General features: G+C 39.8%; 1 protein-coding gene across 4 annotated transcripts in view; it reads left to right on the top strand.

The window, feature by feature from the left end:
• The window catches only part of LOC122986994 (mannosyl-oligosaccharide 1,2-alpha-mannosidase IA), a 200292-nt gene that overhangs the window by 105877 nt on the left and 72626 nt on the right, over window positions 1-21789 (top strand). For all 4 annotated transcript variants that reach the window (XM_044358569.1, XM_044358568.1, XM_044358566.1 and 1 more), the window contains one exon: window positions 12501-12616. In XM_044358569.1, the coding sequence (XP_044214504.1) occupies window positions 12501-12616 (116 nt within the window). The remainder of the gene's footprint in view (window positions 1-12500; window positions 12617-21789) is intronic.

Genomic DNA, 21789 nt, shown 5'->3' with positions numbered 1-21789 from the left:
CTAGTGAGCTAGAAAGCTCCATTCAGATGAGATAAAGTCAGGTGGAATGAATGTGTAGCACTGTCTCATTTTATCTCCAGGAGAAAGCCGAGATTAAGCTTGCAAGGTAGATTTCTATGAAGGTTACACCTCAGACTGAAAGATTAATGCGTTCTTCACCCTGCTGACCTCTCCTGCAAGAAAGTTTTTTTTTTTAATTAGCGGGAATTTTCTAGACTTTTTACTTTCCATTTTGTTGTTTTGTTTTGTACGGATTCAAGTTGGACGACCTTACGACTGGCTGAATTGTTAGTGCTGCGCCGTGGTTGAGTGTCTTTATCAACTGCCTAATCAGAGCTTCTAGCTTTAGCTGTCATCTCCAATCAGGTTTTATGGGTTGACAGAGCATCAGATGTATGATCCCCCGCCTCCTACTGTGCTGGCGTGTCTGTTGATCAATGCGAGAGAGGCTTTCGGGAGAGGGAGGAGGGTGAGGAGTTCGATAACACTGTGCAGTGTGTAATCTCATCTGAGAGGCTGTCATATCAGACAGGGCTGCTGCACTGACGCGCTATGCTCTCCCAGAGTGGCAAATTAGATTGCTGCAATTAGATTGACGTGTGTACTGCTCTAAGTCTGGAGCCTCTCTAATCATGTCTGGACAGTGTGCATTTTGTATTTGTTTGTGATTAGATTAATGCCTGTTAAGGTGTGGTGATTGGCTCCTTAGTCTTTGACACTTTGGTCGTTTATTGATAATTCCCTTAAAAGCCAGTCATTTCACATTAAAACCTACATCCATACTGTAAAATGAAAATTCGATGTGCAATTACCACCAAGCCATCAAATCTTGGAAAAATGAAGGGTTCCTGTTGTCCACGATTCTAGCTGAAGCCTCTGGCTCAGTCGCTTCCTCCTCTGCAGGCTCATAATGGAACAAATTTATTTTGTCTCCGGCTCTAATGTGCCTTGATCTATCAATTCTCTGTCCCCTCCTCTGTCTTGCCAAGCAAGTGCTATTGCCACTGGAAGGCACAAAACACCATTAGATGCAAGTCTTTTTACAGGGTAGTTTGTGTGATTACCATAATGGTAAAAATGGAGAGACAGAAAGGTGTGTGTGTGTGTGTGTGTGTGTGTGTGTGTGTGTGTGTGTGTGTGTGTGGGGTGAAATTGGGTTCAATCAAGAATGGTTGCTTCTAATTTTGTCCGTGTTATCCATTCTAGGGGCTTGTGTAGGAAGCATAGTCGTGTGATTCTTATTTATTTATTTTTTACAGTTCATGTCCCCACATGCTAAGCAGTAGATTTATATGCACAATACTGGTAGTCATGGCAGCGAGGCTGTCGTACAGATGTAACCACAGAACAAGAAAGGATTCCACGTAATTTTCTGGACACACAGTTTAGACTCTATGGAAAAACTGACTCTGTGTTGTTTTTCCAAATACAGTCAGCAGTCCAATCCCTAATATTTAACTTACGTTAGTACTGTGGCATCAGATACAGAATGGATAAGAAAAAATCGAAAATTACACCAGAAAACTGAGGTTCAAAGGTCATTGTCGACCGGCTGTGGAGAAAACGATCTTTGAAGTCAGTGGTGCAGCCTCTCGTGTTTGATGAGTTTCACTGAGAGCCGAGCCGTTTTCTGAGCTGTCTCACCTCTCTTTTGCATCTTTCATTGCTATTTTCTGGACAGGGGTGATACATCAATGTCACACACACAAACACACACATACACACACACATACGACACAGCTATGCTCCTTCAAGCAGGGTCAGCTTTCCTTAGCTTTATGATTTAAACTATGCGTCTCAGTAAACAGACCTCTCCAAACAGCTCTGTCTCTGAGGCTGTCATCTGCTCTTACAGGCTCTCGTTTAATATGCGTCTTATTCCTGTCTGGGCAAAAAAAACAACAACTCAGAACTAGGTGATGGGGCAATTTGTGGAAGGCCCAAAAGCTATTAGAATTCATTGCTCTCTTAGTAACTGCATACTGTGTTTGCAGTATTTCTTGACACTGAATCTTTTCAAAGGTTAAGAGAATGTGAAATACATTGCAAGCACAATTTGTCCAGTGTAAAGAGAACAAATTGTGCAGTCTTTGGGGAAAGTGAGGATTCAGTTGAAGATGTCTAATATAGTCAGAGGCTGATCCAGTATCCCTATCAGGTGCCATTACTGACGTAATTCACTCATCAGATATCAGACTGACGTTACCGATCCACATACCAATCCAGATTCCATAGTCTGTGTTGAGTACATGTACTTAGTTACTTCCCACCACTGATGTAGAGTAAGACAGTATAAAACAACTGCTAGGTAGTTTTTTCATATACTAACATAAAGTAAAACACTGAGAAAGAAGAAATTATGTCCGTTATGTAGCGGTGGTGCTCATTCAGCCTTCAGCTGTGATAGCTTCATGCTAACTAGCCACCAAGCACACTAGCTTGAAGCATTGTCCTTAAAGTATGATGAACCTAATTCTAGCAGGAAGCTAACAGTGTAACATTTAACTAGCTACTGATTCAGACTGGACCCAGATATCTAACAACAACAACAGCAACAACAGAAATATCTGTCAACCTGACACATTAACAGCTTTTCTTTTAAACATGGAGACAGTTTACAGCGCGTCCACTGGCTGACTGACTAACCAACTAGCTGACACATTAGCCAGCCAGCTAGCTGTCAAACAGCATCCATTTGAAAGCACTTCGACAGAGTGAGCCGCACCGGACGACACATTTCCAGCTCACTTTAATGTGATAACACCACCGAGAGTGTCTACAGGCTTCACACAGGGACACACACAAGATTTCATCCAGACACCCATAGCAGGCGGGCAGAATGTGTCCCACTCGCGGCTCAGCGGCAGGCTGGGTAAGGTGTACTGTCATCGGGCCGCTGCTGGCAGCAGAGTTTGTGGTTGTGGCTGGTGGGGGCCACGTCGCTGCCCTCCTGATTCAAACAGCTGCTAGTGTAGATATTTATTTCTCTACACAGTTCTTGCATTTATTTCAAATATTCACTTTGAAAACTTTATGGAGGAGTTGTCAATTCGCCACTGAACTATTTGAAATTCTTACTTTTGAACTCATGTATAGAAATCTACTTACTAGTAGTTGATAATGCATTGCTGTGCATTTGATTTGTTCAAGTTTTTCAAAACATTAAAGGAGTTGCTGAAGCAAATTGCATTCCTACATCTGTTTCCGTGTGAAGCCTCCTTAACCTACAGTTCAAATAAATTGCTTTGTTACACATTTATATTTAATGCATTTTTGTATTTTTTTTTTTTTGCTCTTTTAATAAGAAGTGCTTTGTGGTTTACTACAGCCTCATGTAACCTTACACATAATACCACTACCACCAACAACAACAATAATAATAATGATAATAATAATAATATCCAAGAAAAAAGAGCTTTGGTATTGGTAGCATCATCGGTATCAGCACATATCCAATTTTGGAATCGGATCAGAACTGAAAAAAAGTGGAATGGTGCATCTCTAATGTCTAATGAGCCCCATGTATCCACCCTTGTTCGGTGAAGTGACTGGTAGAACGGTGCTTTATCATGGTAATCAGTGGGATTAGTTTCCCCCTCACTTACATCTTGTTGCGAGGATAGGATAGGATCTGAAGGAAGGATCTCATATTTGCAACTACAAGGTCTTAGTGCAAGTATAAACTGATAGTGGCACTGTCCGTTTATGCTGGCTTATCCTTGGACGCTCTCCAAGCTGTTTCTGCCCTGCGGTCAGAAATACTTTGGGGTTTGCTGGCACGCCTGCAAACACAAGCAGCAGAAAACCTATATATAGAGCTGTCTGGGTCGAAGCCGGAAGTAGAGAAGTGGCCGTTACATTTGGAGCGTCTCATTTAAAACCGTGTAGTAAGACTGTAATATATGAAATGATTTTACTTGTTAACAATTGTTTGCTATATATATGTGCAGGAGGTCCTATAGAATCTGTTACATGTTGAAAATATATTAATCGAAATGTGATTAGAATAAAGTTTATAAAGTTGTCCACAAAATTTTAACTTTTCAACGCAATTTAGTCCAGTTTTAATAGATAGCCAGACTCCTTTTGAACTGCAAATTCTTTGGGGGAAAAAAACCTCAAAATCTACCCTGATCCATTTAAGTGAAATAAGTTTCACTTAAATTTACCTCCATGAAATCCTCCAATTGGCAGTCCTGGTGGCATGCCAATAATGGACCAACCAGGAACCATGAAAGACCCAAAAGCTGGGCTGGGTACATTCTGTAAAGTCAAAATTTTACTCTACAATTTCTAATGTTTCAGGAATGTTTTTGTCTGGCTTCAAGTTCTGCGTAACCCTAGCTGGCATTACTTTCTAGATGCGGTTATAGATCTACAAACGTTCAATCCATAATCTTTGCTCTATAATCAAATAAAATACACAATTTAATATTAATCTTATTTTTCACCAAGTCTTTGTGATTCTAACCAAATCAGTGTTTTGAGGCTGAATAACTTCCACAATCACATTACCTTCATTTGTTGGAGGGGGCAAGTTTTGACTGCGATGAATACAATCATGCTTTTTGCTTTAAGAGAAAATGTATTCAATTCAACTCTGCCAACACAATAATAGAGTAGCTAGAGAACAAACAGCATAGACGAGCCAGCAGATTTGGCTGTGGCATTAAAACTCTGGCTGACAAGAGAAGAAAATGCGCATTTTTACATAATATGCATCATTAGTTAGAGTACATCTATTTGACCCTATCTGTGTCAATGAGACTAAAGCATGCCGTTGGTATCCCAGCCTGCCATCTTGATTGACAGACATGACATTCCTCACCCCTTGTTTTTCCCAACCTTTGTCATGTTTGGCTCGGTAACCTTTTTTTTCCACTTTTTTCCTCTCCCCACCGTTGCTCCGTTGGCGCTCTCCATCAAAAGTCCACTCAGCTACAGAGTCATCTCCTTAGTGCACTTTATCTGCAGAGCTAAACATGTGCTTTGAATAGCAAACAGCTAGGTATCGTTAACATCACACAGACACACGGACTCGCTAAACATGTCTCTCTGCTGCCAGGTAGCATTAGTGCTAACAAGATGCTCATTGCCCTGGCGATTGATAATTGGATACCGGCAACCACTGGTAACAGGACAGTGTAATTAGTGTGAATCCTAGCGTCTGCATCAATTAGAATCACTGATATCGTTAACCAGGTGACTTATTGACCACATCTGTAATATTGTTTGTTTGCTGAAAGCTGAAATGAGAAACATGTAGCGATGATTTAACATTCCCCAGCGGTGCATTAAAACACTCCATCTATGAAATCGGATTATTCTGATCTGGTTAACTATATTGCACCTTTAATGCACTTAGTCAGTGGAATTTACATCAAATATCGGATGGTATTTCAGGAATATCAGCATATAGTTTGCATGCACATCACACAGTATATGCTGGTTAAATGCAATTAGAGCAGAAATGTTGCCTCTGAACTATCCCCTGAGGAATTAGATAAAGGAGTGGTTTATCACGATGCATATATATGAGTAGTGTGTGTGTGTGTGTGTGTGTGTGTGTGTGTGTGTGTGTGTGTGTGTGTGTGTACATTTAGAGAAAAAGAGAGCGTGAGAGAGCCAGTAATATTACATCACGCACATGTAAGTAAGTGATTGATCATGTGGACTCTGGCCGTGCATTGTAACGACCCGGACTGACACTGACTGGCCTGTGACATCTATGATAAATAAACTTCCATTGACCAGTGTCTCACTAATGGTTTTCCATGTAGCTTGCGTGTCTACAAACACTTACACACAGACACACATCTTCTCATTTGCACATTATTTACATGTTATTATGTGAGCATGTTGGTGCGTTTATGTACACTTTTAGCAGTGAGAATGAAATGTAATCAAATTAATGTAACAAGCTAATGTTTAACATGGGTCAGGTAATATATTAATTTTGGGTAATTACTGTTTTCTCACATTTCACAAACGATAATGTGATAATCAAGTAATTATTTAAGTCATTTATCAGGCAAAAATGCTAAATTTACACTGTTTCAGCATCTCAAATGTTAAGACTTGCTGCTTTTATCTTTTTTACATGAATTGTAAATGTTATATCTTTGGGTTTTGGACTGTAAACAAGCAATTTTAAGGCATTATCTTTTGTCTCTGGGAACTTGTGATGGACATTTTAAAGTATTTTGTTTTGACATTTGATAGACTTAACATTTGAAAGGAAAACAATCATTAGTAGCAGCTTTAATTTAGTCATTTTAATAGTCTGTAGCAGAGACAGCAGATAAACTAAAACTGCATAGTGTTGCCAAAATACTTCATTTTTCTCTGTTCTGTACCATAGTATGTGGTGTGTTAATCATTATTTAGAAACGTATGATCCCCATCTACAGAATCTAAAACTGACTGAGGTTTTATTTTCTGAACCTTTCGCAGGTTTTTGTTTATCAAATTGGAGACTGTACCGTATGTGATGCATCACATCTTGCAATAAAACTTGGGGCTTCACATTTATTCGTATTTTTTAAGCAGTGGCGGAGGAGGTACTCATATCTTTTACTTAAAATATTAATACAACAATGTAAAAATACTTTAATCCAGTGGTTCCCAACCTGAAGGTCAGGCCCCTCCAAATGGGTCACATGATAAATCTGAGCGGTCATGAGATGATTAACGGGGCAGAAAGGACTTTTCTCCAATCTTTACTTTTTAGTGAAATCTTGGATAATTTTACTTCTTTGTGCCTCAAACAAGTTATTTAAATGAAATCATCCAAGAGGTTTAGATGGGAAATCTGTAGAAACTCTTTGAAACTGCTAACAACTCATAGATATATATATATATATATATATATATATATATATATATATATATATCATAGACGTCTGAAACATGTCAAGAGGCAAGACACACACTATACTAGACACTGCTTTTTTGTGAAGGGGTCACAAGCCATCTCTAACAATGCAGTTTATTTTATAAGCTTTCGATTTCCTTTTAATGAGAATAATATTAATGATAATAGTTAATAATAAATTAATCTGGAAAGTAACTAGTAACTATAGCCGTCAGATAAATGTAATGGTGTAAAAAGTATAACATTTCCTTCTGAAATGTAGGAGTGCAACAAGTACCTTAAAAATGTCCTTAAAGCTGTGAGTGCGGGACTTTTACATATAAATGAACGTCTGTTACAATCAAGCCCTTACCAAACAAGTTCACCACCAGATAGATCTCTGTATTACACAGTCTACCGGAGTTTTTAATCTGGTGTCAGATTTGATATTCGCGCACTGGCTGGATGAACGTATACTGCACATGCTGTACGGGCACAGCATAATTTTATCGTGCGGCTCTTCTAGACTTTCCAATTGTTATCGGAACCATATGGATCAAATTCTGACCATGAAACGAGTCATTTCGCTGTCGGATGTGTGGCGCCCAAAAACAATTTATCCACTTTTTTACAGCCACAGTATGGCAGAGCCTATGAGCACGTGTCAACAGTGTTTTTGAAATTACTGTCACTGCCAGAAGGAGGAGACAAAAGCTCCGCACTGCAGGTTTAAGTGCAGTACTTGCTAAAAGCATTATGGAGGATATTCAAATGCAAATCGAGAAAGACAGAGTGTAGCAAAGCATGTTAGTGTGTGCATGTTTATCAGTCTTTATAAACCCACAGTAGAGCACACCTATCGCCCCTGTCTTCAGAGAACCCCTCAGGGCTCCTTCCATTTGTAGCAAAGGGCTACAGAAATAAATAGGGTCTTAGACCACGGAAGCCGAAGGAGTACACCATGATGGATTGATCTGCTCCGTCTATCCTCAGAGTCAATCAATCATCTTAGCTGTGGTGCTCTTTTCAATAGGAATTTTCCACACTCGGCTGCTTTGCCTGCAGCCACAGGGAGCTACCTCTGGGGTTGGAGGGCATCAGATATCTGATTACACTCCTCCTCTCAGTTGTCACCATCAGTGTTTGTCATTGAATAGAGATAAGGCTGCTCAGTAAGCAAACTAAAGACTGGTCTCTTTCCACATAACGGAGGCAGAGTTTGAGTTACATCTAAAAATACACTGGATTTCCTCCTTCTGTAACGTTAGAGGAATCAGGAAGTCTTGATATAGTTGATATGATACACCATCATACAGCTGACACTACATACATACTTTGACATGGCTAACAACCTCGGCAGATGGTTGTCTAGTTCAGACTACATGTGTCTTGCTTCAGGCTAGTGCTGCCCTCTCACTGACGATATGAGGTTAACTGCCAGCAGGCAAACAACAGCAGATGAGTTTTCACAGAGAAGGAAAGTATTTGAACTGAATAGTTATAACCATGGCAATGTGGAAACACCTAAAAACATGGCATTGGGTACTCTAAACAAAAAGAAAAAGGGAGAGAGAAGCTAATGTCTAGTAGATGTATGAATGTGACCTTATGAGTGATTTTTCAGGACGTAGAAGGCTTCAAACTAGATATCGTCCTGGATTTATGCACAAAGCATATGGCACCCATCGTTCAGTCAAGCTAGTCATTGATCCCTGTCCCATTTGCCCTTTGGCATCCTGGCTGACCTCATCAGCTAATCCATAAAGCTAGGGAGATGAGGTGAAAGGTCAGTGGTGGTGAGAATTTTACACTTATAGTAGTAATGTTAAATTCCAGCTACATATACTGTGTATGGACAGCGTGGCTTTTAGTGTAGATACTGATTAAGAAAGTAAATCCTGACAGGATGAAAAGAGCAGAACTGTTCATTGAAACTGTCTTAAACAACAAGAGAGAGATTGATATCTGCTCTCAATTAATTTAGACCACATTTGACAAGCCTCACTTTAGCTGTCCACACATTATAAAGGCAATATTTTAGCACTGAACAATTAGTTGATTAATTGATAAGTTAAGTGACAGAATAGTAAATAATAATTCTGACAAATGATTACTTGCGCAGAGGTGCCTTTTAGATTGTGCGACAACAACGATCGTGTATGTCACATTGTGTGTCACGCTTATGATAAAATCTTGGTCATAATCTCTGTCAGACTGTACGATATCAATTGGATCAGCTTGTGTGCTGATTGCACGGTGAATCGTAGCGCTACAACGTCAATAGAAAAAAAGTATACGAAAGCAGAGGAATGTCATCAGCTTACATCATCCATCTGCAACCTTCTTCTGTTTTGAAAATGCAGTTAAGTAACAAACTTCTTTTTTGTTTTACCTCCAACATTTTGGTTCGTGTGTCCCATGAATGTATTAAATAGACCGAGTGTGTTTTCTCACTAAAAATTATTTTCTTTTAATAACTGCATTTATGAAATGTCATGCCGGCCGGTGTATTCTGTATCATTTCATGTCGTATCCTGATTGGTTTGTTTGAAGTCGTAGCAGCAGTCACATTGTGAGACTTTGGTCTGCCACTGTCAGAGTTTTGCCTCAGGCTTTCTTTGGTTGGCAAAGCTCCAAATCAGTCGTCAGTGGGTGTATCTCACAGTGTGAGCATAGCAGGAGCATCGATTCAGATGACCATCATTTTAAAATGAATATTTGTGTGATTTGGATTGCCGGTTGAAAAAACAAGCAATGTGAATATGTCTCACCTTAGGGTCTGGGAACTAGACTGGCATTTTTCACCATTTCCTGACATTTTATACAGAAAAGAAATAACTGTTTGTTTGATTTCCAAAAAAAAAAAAAAAAAAGATAATACATTTTGTACATTTTTACATGGAAGTAGGAGACTTTTTTTTTTTAATTTTCCACATTTGTGTTTTGTCGCCCAAAGGTATGGTAACCATTTGCTGAGCTTCAGCAATAATTCCTGATAAAAACTAAGGACTTTGATGTGCCAGGTTGCCGTGTGGTTGCATCACATCAATCCAGCCATCTACTGTAGGCTAGGTTGTTCTCAGGGATGAACATAAAGATTTTTCATCACTTCTCTCATTTAACCAGGTCAATTTCCACTCTATTGCATTTTTTTCCAGTAATCTACAACGTAAGCCCCCAAGTGGTTTGATTCACAGCCTATTTAGTCACAGTTTCTTGTTATTAAACTTCCAAACCATAATTTGCCCTTCAACTCTTTTACATTAATTCATTAAGGATAATGTTTATTTTTCTTTTGTGCCGAGCTGTCTCTGTGAGTTTCAGTTGCATTTGCATAATATTTGGTCATATGAGAATGAAAATAGGCCATGCAATCTCTCATAAGGCCACCAGGATGGAATAAACACCCTTTAGCATTTCTCATTTAGTTTGTGAAAAGAAATGAATAGCTTCAAATGAGATTCATAAAGACAGACACTCACACACACACACAGTAACCGTAGACACACACGGACAGATTTTACACAGTCACAGTGTGACATTTACGCACACACAGTTAACGAAGGTACCACATACACGGTGTAATCCAGGAGCAGCTGCTAAATGTTTGCTATAATCAAGGTATCAGTTCGTTTTCCCTCTGGTGGTTGATTCATAAATGACTTGACTTTCATGTTACAGTCACTGATGCTTTTCATCTGATGCTTTTAATCTTGGCAAGAAGATGCTTTTCATCTGGGTCACACAAAGCTGTTTTAGTATTATCACTCAGCATCACTGCAGCAATTACAGAAGCTCAGCGTGCGAGGGACTTTTATGTTTTTACTTTTTTATCACAGAGGCTGTCAAGTTACTTCTGCTAATCATCATAATCAGAACATTAGAGGTTTGGGGTTAAATCTGAGTACTTATCTACCTTCCAAGAAGTGGAATTATGTAACAGTCAAGTAACTAATTAATTTTCTCTTCGTCAGTGTATTTTCTTTCTTTTTGTACGTCTTATTGAAAACTCTTCACAACTTGCCATATTTCATGTAAACACAAAGGAAATGCCATCTGAGTTTGTTCCTTCACTGCCGCAGGGATTAGTGATTGAAAGAGCCTAGCGTTACTGCTATTCACTGATAAAAACAAATGCAACACAGCACAACATGCTGTTAGCACTTTATAATCCTGTAACTTTCACAAAAACAGCTTACAGTCATGTTCAGACTAAGACGACATGTATGTGTTGAGAGAGAGAGAGAGAGGCGTTGTGAGTGACCCCAGTGATGTGAGTGGTAACACACGCACACTTTTACGTGCACGCTTTTTCTTTCTGATTGAAATCATTGCAATTGAAGATTTTGGGTCAACTAGTTTACATGGGATGTGATCTAATACGTTCTGGTGTTTACACGCGCTGATGCATTTAATCGGAACAGCTGTGTGACATGCGCTAAAGTAATGAGCAAAACCGGGGGAGAGACTCAGCAGCCAGACGTTTCTCTGCTCTCTGTTTAGGAGCGTCTGAGATTCTCACTTCAATGAGAATAGCCGGTCCACCTTAAGTCAAGGAACTTGGCTCGGGTCTTGAGGAATTGTAGCATTTATTCACTGACAAACAGCCTTTACTGTACACACGCTGCACTGCTACATTCACAGCTGCTAACACACACGCTCTCTCTCTCTCTCTCTCTCTCTCTCTGCCGTCATGTCAATAATGTTATCCCCATGTGGGTCAAACATGCGCAGAAAGAATATATTTATTCCAACCAGAGAGAAATGATCAGATTAAGCGTTTACATGGTTAGAAGGCGCTAATATTTCCCTATTGAACGGATTATCAAAGGCTTAAACCAATCCTTTCAACCTGATTGAAAATTCCTTAATATCGGGCCAGTCTCTTCTGATTGAGGTAGTTACATGAGGCATTTTTACTCTGATTGGGCTATTATTCCAGTTATTAGTGGAATATTAGGGTCCATGTAAACGCAGCTACAGATGGGTTTCCTCAGTTCCTTGTCAATCATTGGTTGCCCATTGCAAGTGTTTGGCAATGTTTCTTTTTTAGCTGTTTTCAACTTTTTTCACCTCACACACTGAGACAAAAATGCTAACACTATTTCAACCCACTGTTAAGCATTTATAAATAGTTTATAAACACATTACAGTACAGCTGTAAACAGATATAAGGGCAATTTTAGTGTCATGTCAACAATTGTAACTCCTAATTTGTTCAATTGCATAATCATATATCAATATATATACAGTAATTACGTATATGATATACTTAAAAAGCGTTTATGGAGAAAAAAGCATGGGTAAAATGTGTGTTTGTCTATAAAATCACATGTGAAATATCTGAAAATCACTTGTGCCTAGGTCATATGAATTTATCAGGTGACACGTCTGAAGATGTTCTTACATGTGAAAATGTTCACCTTTCATATGAGGAGTTATAGTTGTTCACTGATAAACACTTAAAATGTCCTTATATTTGCTTTCAACTACATATACTGCAGTATAAACCATCCATTAAGTGTTTATGAACTACTTATAAATGCTAAATAGAGGTGGCTTAAAAACATGCATGGAGTTTAAAACATTTCTCCTGAATTTGAACATTAACTAGCACTAACTCAGTTCTCTCTCATTCATGTTTCAGGTGGCCTGAGAGGAGCGTCCATCATTGACTCACTGGACACACTGTATATAATGGGATTGATGGATGAATATAAAGATGCCAAGGAATGGGTGCAGACCAACCTGGACCTAAATTCGGTAAGATACAAAATTTTCTTCTCCTCTAATTAGACAATTTATTTTATTTTAACTTTTTGTGCTGCAATTCACTTTAAAGTCTCAATTATCTCATGGGTAACCACTGACCCACCATCCGGCTCGACTACACACTCGCCACATTAACATAATGAGGTTTTCAGCAGTAGCCTTGCGTACTGGATTGATTTTAAGCGGTGCTATTGTGCTTTAACACCAGCCTTGTGTCCACTGAGTTTGACAGTTTTCCAAAGCTCTCGACATTCCAGCAGGAATCAAAAGCTTCCTGTGTGGCCACTGGCCACGCTGTGTTACCATCTGATGGGATTCTCTGCCTCTCTGAAAGGTCTCTGTGAGGCAGAAAATGTGATAAATAAAAGAGAGATAGGGAGGGAGGGGTCAAAGGGATGTTGTAGATAGAAAAAATGAGGGAGAGAGGAGGCAAAAAGAGGCCATGGCCCTTTCATTGAACAATTCTGTGAAGATGCGGTCGGGAACAACTTTGCCAGTTCTGATATCACGCTGGAATTGAGGGGAAGCTAAAGAGAGTGCCAACGAGGACAGGTTGTGTGTAGGCTGATACTTACAGTCAAGTGTGTGCCAGTTTGTCTTTTGTGCTCTTGTGGGTTATGTAAGTGAGAGAGAGGTCAAACCTCGGCCACTGCCTAGTCAAGTTTTCCACAGGTTGTAATAAAACGAGGTTTACACAATGGTGTGTAATTACACAAACCTTGCAAACTTGACTATGTCATTATGACTGTCAACGTCGTACTGTAGACACTAGGCTATAATTACACCGATTTACATGTTATGACAGAGTGTCAGATGTCTCAATTTTAGGATGTTTTGTTTGCTGACAAAATTATTCTCAATTAGTATTAAAGACACTTGTTTATTTCAATTTTCTTGCAAAGAAAACGAGCCCTGTATTTGACATGTGTGGCATAGTGCGCATGAAGCACATCTGAACACCACACTATTGTGTGGGAATAAATATTATCAAGCCAAAAGTGGTGCACGCATATTTATTCCACTGGGGAGCAGCCCAAGTTTGTAATCAGGGCTAAAACACGCTGGCATTGTGTTTATTATGTGCTTTTATCCTGTGGAGCTCAGGAACATCTTCATCATTGCCAGTTTTGAGGCCATAAAGAATCCACATCGAACGTTAATTTTACCCACACATCAAAGGAAAGCTTCAGTTACCAACCTCTATTTTTCTCATTCGTGGCATAAACACACACACACACACACTCCCGCAGATACATAGTGCAAGAGAGACATGTCATGACACACACACACACACACACTAGTTTTCTGTCTCCCTGCAGCCGGTTTGTCCGGGTGAATGCAGATGACTATTAACTCTGAGTGGAGCTGGAGCTGCTGGCTCTGGCAGCCCTCAGAGCCTGAGTAGAGACAGCCAGTAATGGTAGCCACTGACAAACAGCCACACTGTCAGCAATCATAAAGACAACAAACACAGATTTATGCTTCACACTGCACTTTGTCACGGGTGTGATCTGCCACAATCCGTCAACCTCGCTCCCTCATGCCCTCATCGGTGGTACCAAGGGTCACATTCACCTGGCAGCCACTCTGTCTCCTCTGAGACAATTACACTTGTTAGTGACAATTTCAGTTCATTCCCCAAACGCTTTGATATTTCAATAGCAAATAATAATTTAAATAATTTCCATGTCTTGGTAGAGAGACAGTTCTGTATCCTGAAAGACGTGATTAGATGCCAGATTGTTTTAGGATCTAATGAAGACAGAAGATTGGGCAGTGGCTAAGTGTAAGCGTCTGTCGTCTTCTCTGAAAATAAATCATCCACTTTTACAGTAATTGCATGTGCATATTCATCCATGCACATTTACGAATTGATGTGGCTATTTTTTGCCTGCATGGTGAATTGAATCATGATTGATCAGTGTAAAATGAGAAGAGACGGAGACTGGGAGAGATGTGAGTCTTTGTCAACAAAGAAACACTGACACACACCTACCTGCACATCTACTATACACTGAAATGGTGTTTCTAAATATGATATAACTGCAATGCCTCAGGGAGTCTGCAGTACACTTGACAAACATTTATGTGCCTCAGAAAGAAAGAAAAACTCCCTGGCTCAAAATACAGATTGTCTGATGCACTTGAGAATGGTTCACCAAGCTTGCCAGGAGCCCAAGGAAATTTTCTGATGTCCTAATTTTAACAAAATACTACTTAAGGAGATGCATGCAGTATAAAAGCAACTACTGGGAAATTTAGCACTTGAAGTCAATAGTATGCTCATTATTTAAACCCAAAATACAGCAAGTATTGTTTGTTTTAATATAAAAGTGTTTTTTCAATTTTACATTTTTACACTGTTAAATAATAATTATTATTATTATTATATAAGTATTTGTGCGATGTGGTCTGTCTGAGCTTCTCCACCAGCCAAGCTACATTTTCAGATCTTTTCATTCTTTTAAATGCATTTTATTTATATAATACATTTAATTTCTACTTCTCTAATGTCTGAGGGTAGGGCGTTTTAACCTCTTCACGTACATATTCTCGTGCAAACTGGTTAAACTTCATTTCATTCTGGGGATTTTGATGTGTTATTAGTAGAGCTAATAGGATTTGATGTTTCAATCCCCGTGGTAAGTCGGCACTCTTGATGTTGGCAGTGGGACTGGAGTGGTGAAAGGGAGGTACGTCATTCGTCATCAAGTGGGCACCATCCTTCTTTGACGTCTCATTGATAAGCCTAAAACATCTCCAGAGGGCTCTACGGTGATACCTGGCGTCCCAGCCCCCCACCCCTTCTATCTTCATCCTGCAGCCCAGTTGTTGTCTTTCCTTTTAATCCAAAGCCAATTGCTGCTTTTTTCTGCTTCATTTGACAAAGACTTGATTGCTTGTTGGAGGGAGCGACCCGTCACCACCGTTTTCTTTAATAGACTGATCGTAGATGCATCCCGCTTCTACAGGGAAAATCTTGGTTTTCCAGCCGTTCTGGGTAGCTTCAGTTGCCAGTTCGGAGTATTTGGTCTTTTTCCTCTCATAAGCTTCTTCAGCACCGTCTCTCCGTGGTGATGTCAATTCCACAATGTATGCCAGCTTGGCGGTTGTGGACCACAGGACCATGCCTGGCTGGAGTGTTGTAGCCACAATGTCTGGGGGAAACACAAGCTTTTTTCCCCAAGTCCACATCCATTTTCCAATCCCAAGCAGCCTGCAGAATGCTTGCATCCTTTGATGTTAGTTTTTGGTCTGGAGGTTGGCCTGCTGGTACAAACGGTATGAAGTAGACATTTGCCGCCGATGTTTGTGGGAAAGCATTTGTGGTGGTCTGCCTCTGTTCCAAGATTGATGCCAGCTTTCTGAGAACTCAGTTATGCCGCAAAGTATAACATACTTAGGTGAGGTTCTTAGTGCATCCTGTTAAAATGTGCCTTAGTGATGCGGTTGCTTGACAAAGAGAGCCAGCGGTGTCTTTTCCCAACCGCTGCTTCAGGAGGTCATAAGTGGCTTTGATGACAAAACTTAGCTGAGATCCCTCCATCTCCCGGATGCCACACCAGCTGAGTTTCCTCTTTGTCGCTCTGCCTCCTCCTCACCTCCTCCACCACGAGCCGTCTCTTCTGCACTGATGTTGCCCTGTGCCATTGAGGAGCTTTTGGGACAAGCCCAAGACCGGCTCTCCCATGATGGACTTGGCCAACCACATCCCTGAAGTGAAGAGCAGATTTAGCACTCTGAACGGTTTCAGATGGGGTCCAATTACTCCCAGTCATTCTAAGATCGTATCTTCAGATTCAGTGATTGATCAGTGATGATTCATGACCAACCTTGCTTTGGTGCATTCAAATTCTTCCACAAGACTTGCAATTGGTAACTCCAATTTGCCATCCCCATACAGTCTGACAGGACTTAAGCATCGTGGAAGTCTCTTTCCATTTGTTGATGGAGATTTCATACACAGTTAAAGGCCACATGAGTCTTGGGAGTATGCCAAAAACTGTTGAGACAGCTATTCCATATATATAATATATATATATTCCATATTCTCAGCAGATATTCGATAAGGGCGAAACTACAAAAAAGTCTGTAATGTCTTTTAATATAAGATTAATTCTCACACTATACTTACCCGACTCTTTTAATTCACTTCATGATTCTCATTTTTGTCCACTGGAGTGATCTCTGTTACATGCAGTATGCTCTGTTGAATTACAATCAGCCAAAAATATCATTTTCTTATGGTCTTGGCATTCTAGGGTAAACTATCCTTAAGTGTGTTGGTCAATTATATTTGTAATATTTCTGGTGTAGTGTCTGTGCAATAGATCTATATCGTTCTTCTTGTCAAACAATATTATATTGTTGCACTGTATTATATATGTCTTCTGTATACAAAGGCACGCACAGTAACTCATGGAAAAGAAAGGGATGGAAAGACACATGCACACACAGTGATATTCATGTACACATCGTTCTTAATTACATTACAACGTCACCAGACGCAGTTACTCGAACTGCTCGAATCTAACAGCTTGTTAGATTCATCTGCTCAGGCCTGTCTGTCATCCAGAGCTCGACACATGGTGACAGCCCCTCTATAACTCGTTAGCAGTGAAACAAGGACAGACAGACAAGGACAGCGTTACTGTATTTGACAGGATTTGACAGCATTTGCAGCAGATTTCAGTCGGTCTCCCCTCACCAGGAGGTTCGGATAACAGCTGCTGCTTATTGCGATCGGTTTTCACAGGATCTGTTCTTTCTGCGGGGATGAAACCTTAAAAAGCAGATTTGCAAATACAAACACTGATTTTGCACTTTTATATAGATTGCAGCTAATGGGTTTAGTAAAGCAGAGGCAACAGATTTTAAACTCTTTGCCAACTGTTTGAAATTCATCTTGACCATACGACTTTGAAAACAAGCGGCTTCCTGATGCAGATCCTGATGAGCTGCTCAGCAGATTGGCAGAGTTGATCAAGCTGGCCCACTCTGGTGGCAGAGCCAATTATCAAGACAAAAGAAACTCCAGAATGTTTCCGCCAGTGTTAGTCTTTGCCACATTTTTACACAAGCTGTTGTTGCATAAAGCTTGAACAAGTTGGCAAGACAGTGCCGATTAGCATTTGGGGTTTCTTGAGTCTGACAAAGACTTAACCAGTATTTGTTTTCTTTCTCTGTGTGTGGGTGGCATAAGAGGCTATATATGAGTTTATTATAAGGATCTTCTATCAACGGTTTGGTCAGTATGACTTCTAAATGGGTCATCAGACTTATTCTCATCTTAGAGAGAGTAATAAAGATTAATAAAGACTCTAAGATTGGATTTTATTCCCTCTTGTCACCTCACAGATTTTAATATTCTACTTCTAGACCTCTCTCCTCCTCGTCCTCTACTCTTTCACTCAGTTTTTTCTGCTCTCTCCATATCACTTCTTGTCTGGCTCAGCGATTCTCTCCCACCATTTGGAAATTTACTAGATCAGGGTGAGATAAAACCACATGCCGGGAACCGATCACTTTGATAATTTTACTCTAACCCTCTGTCTTTTGGAGTTTTCATCTACTTTCTTTCAATCTCTTGTAGTTTGAATTCACACAAATAGGCTCGGCTGTATATACTGTCCGGGTGTAAAACAAAACAGAAGAAAAAAGTGAGTTGTGATTGTTTTATTGATGGATGTGGACGCTGCAAAGAGAAAGTGTCAAATAGAGTTATTTTACACCGACCAAACCTCCGTTTTTTGTCCTCTACATTTGTGCTATGGAGGTTTTATCGGTTGCGAAGAGGAAAAATGGGTTTAAAGTCATAAAAGACAGTAAAAAACATCCACAAAGTGTGGCCACAAAACACACAGGACCTGCATTGTTACAGGTCATGGAGATAACTCACTCAGGGGTCCATGCACATGTTAATCTAACCATATATAAAGAGGAAAAAAATGGAAAGGACAACACAAAGGTACAAATATTTCCATTTAGACCATATTTTTTCCCCACGTTATTATTTTTATATGTGGTCATTCACTAGTAGACTTTGGACAAAACAAGTCATTTATGAATGTCAGCTTTGGCTTTGGACTTTTTTTGTTGTTGTTGCTATTTTCACAATTTTTACATTTTTTCATTTTTCACATTAAAAGAAAAAAACATTTTTTTTTACATTTATGAACCAAACTATTTAGTATTTAATTGAAAATCTAAAAAGCAGATCAATCGATAATGAAAATAATCATCCTAACAGGTTTTCTGGATGTGGTTTTGCTGATGTTATATGTTTTTTCTTTGAAGCAGTACAGTATTTCATACAAAATGTATAATTTATGGGTGAAGCGTTTTCTTTCTTACTGTTTTAGCCTGTAGGCTTTAGTACAGGGGCACCATGAGACTTAAAGACTTTGTTCTTGTTAGATTTTAAGAAGATGAAACAGAACCATCTGTTTTATTTATTCATTGGTCTGTCTTATTTGTTTGTATGTCATGTGATAGTATTAGCCTGCAGGCTGACTTTTGGCTGTCTCAGCTGTCAGCAGAGTATTATGACACACTAACAGTATTGCAGGTGACTTAGTTTTATCCTGTGAATGTGTGCAACTGCAGAAGTGCTGCACAGACGTCTTGTACAGACGCACATTTTTCAAGAAAATCTAATCTATTATTATTTTTACAATTGCTGCTGTTTATAGATTAAAGGGTCCCCCTGTGTGTTTGTTGATGATTCCCATGAAGCCTCTTCGGCATAACTAGCAACATGCACTGGCATCAACTCCTGATACACCACAGCGAAAATCTCCTGAGCCAAACCAGGACGGCAAAGCGACTGGATAATTAGCACATTCAGGCCTATAATTCCACATCTCAGATGAGACTTAAGTGAGTGTGAAGTCTCGTGGGTGTCACTGTGAGACTGAAGAAAGGAGCTGTGTTTTTCCGTCATAGCAGGCACAGCGTTCGTCTGCCCTTTAGCAGTTCGCAAGTGCAGATGCAGAAGGCATGTGTAAGCAAAGTGTCACTAAATAGGGCAGAGTGCATGAAAGAGAGAGAGCTGAGTGGGAGTGAATGGAGTTAAACATTATTTCTCAGGCCTTTTGGTAAAGAGAGGTCAAGAGGGCACCGGTTACTGAAATGTGTGGGAGTTTCCATCAGTACAAATATATAGGGATATCATGTCGGGACATAGTTGCAGAACCAGGTAGAGATATTTAGACTTCAGGTAGGTCATGTACAATATTAACTGTTTTCATGTCAGTGTATTGGAAAAACTTTTAGCCACCAGCAGCGCAGCTCTAGGGATGGTGATGTTGGGTGGTCGGTCCACCACTTTGATCCAGACTGAAACGTCTCCACGACTACTGAATGGATTGTAATTATATACAGACATCAGTGATCTCTTGACTTTTCCTCTAGTTGCAAAGCAAGGTTGAGATTTTTTTGTTTTGAGTGAAATATCTCATAATTATCGGATGGGTTGTCATGACATTTGGAATTTAGGCTCACAGAGCTGCTAGCGTGGCTGTAGACTCTTTGTCTTGTTTGTTCTGGGTTTTTTTTTTTTTTTTTTTTTTTTTGCCTGCACTCATTTGGTGTTGTGGTCACTTGCTGTGAGCTTGTGCTGTGAAGTGTGAAGAAAAAAAGGGTAGGAGCTTTTGTCAGTAGTGATAAATAAAACTGTGGTGGCAATTGTCAGTAAAGTTTTGTTGTCAGAGGCACATATCCTCCTGAAACATCCTAGAACAAAAACAATCCCTCACGTCGCCCTGGAGTCACTTCTGTCGGCTTGAGATGTCTGTATACAGCACGAAAATGTCTGCATTAGCTCGAGGTGGCAGTTTCATTACATTCAAATCAACTTTGCAACAGGATAAAGCTTAAAGATTGAAAATAGCTTAAGTATATTTATATCAGCACTGTTATAATCTAGATGTAATTGACTTTTCGGTAGAATGAGCACAGATACGTGGCTTATTGTTGTTGCTGTTAATCTGTTAAACCTCAAAAGGATGCTGCACCCAGAGGCCAGAAAGAGTTTGTGCTGTCAGTTCAGATACACAGTTTACTTGCAGGCTTTTACACAAGACACTCTTTTCACTCAGAAGTGAAAGTTGGGTGAGAAAGTAGACTTGGGAGAGGAAGTTTGTGAAATCGTCTCAAAAATTGCCCACAGCAACTACCGAACGTTATATTTTGTGTACTGAACCACAACGCGCCTGGAAATGGAGAGAAATGTATCGGTTACTATTTCTAGCATCATTACCAAAGCAAAAGTTGTTGACTGAGTTCAACATTGCATACACCTCAGGCAAATGTGAAGCGCGTGTGTAGGTTTGTTATCCTAAAATATTTTGAGCAACCAAACATATAACTGGATATTTTACTTATATCCATGGTGGCAGGTTTTAAACTTAGATACTTAAATATTATATGACATCGCTGAGAAAATCTGTATTCCGCCATACGTACTTAATATCTCCAAGTTTGTATATGAGCCTTTAATCAGTTGTTAATGAGCTGTTTTTTTTTTTAAATGTATGCTCTCATTTGAGGACAAGATAAAGTGACATCAGTTGGTAACGAGGAGACCTACAGCAAGGTTGTTGTTTACCTCTGTGGAGCTGTTTTTTGCCTCCTAATGACCTCCTGTCTGCACTAAACGAGACCCAACTTGCTCCCAGTCATGGAGACGACTGAGGAAATAGTGTCATTTATAGTGCCGGGAGATGCTTCAGTGAAGACGGCGTGCCCCAGAGCTGAGGTCAAGCTGAGCTGACATTCTGTCTCAGGATGTGGAGGGCAAAGGACATTTTGCGTTGGTGGTTCATCATTACTGATATTTACCAGCACATTTTCTATCGTTCGTGCAATTTGTCCCCGTGGACTCATTTGTCACATGCTGACATGTGATTCTGGCTACGACCATGAAGACAGAATTAGCAGGTTCAGACTTAAAGCCCCTATAATCCATATTATGAACAGAGGGTCAAATTACTGTGTAGTGTGAAAGTAATCACCGATAGTGACAAACCCACAGAGAATTATCACCCTAAAGAACATTTCAGTGTCTTTCAGCTCATGGTTTGGGTTCACTCTTACCTCTCTAAACAAAGTTTGTTTCCAGATGCAGCAGGCATCGTTTCAGAGATAATACTTCCTTTTTAGAT

This window comes from Thunnus albacares, chromosome 8 (genome assembly GCF_914725855.1).
Source record: "Thunnus albacares chromosome 8, fThuAlb1.1, whole genome shotgun sequence".
In the NCBI taxonomy this organism is placed as follows: Eukaryota; Metazoa; Chordata; class Actinopteri; order Scombriformes; family Scombridae; genus Thunnus; species Thunnus albacares.
Note: the sequence above shows the minus strand (reverse complement) of the source record. Positions and strands in the feature narration are given on the sequence as shown.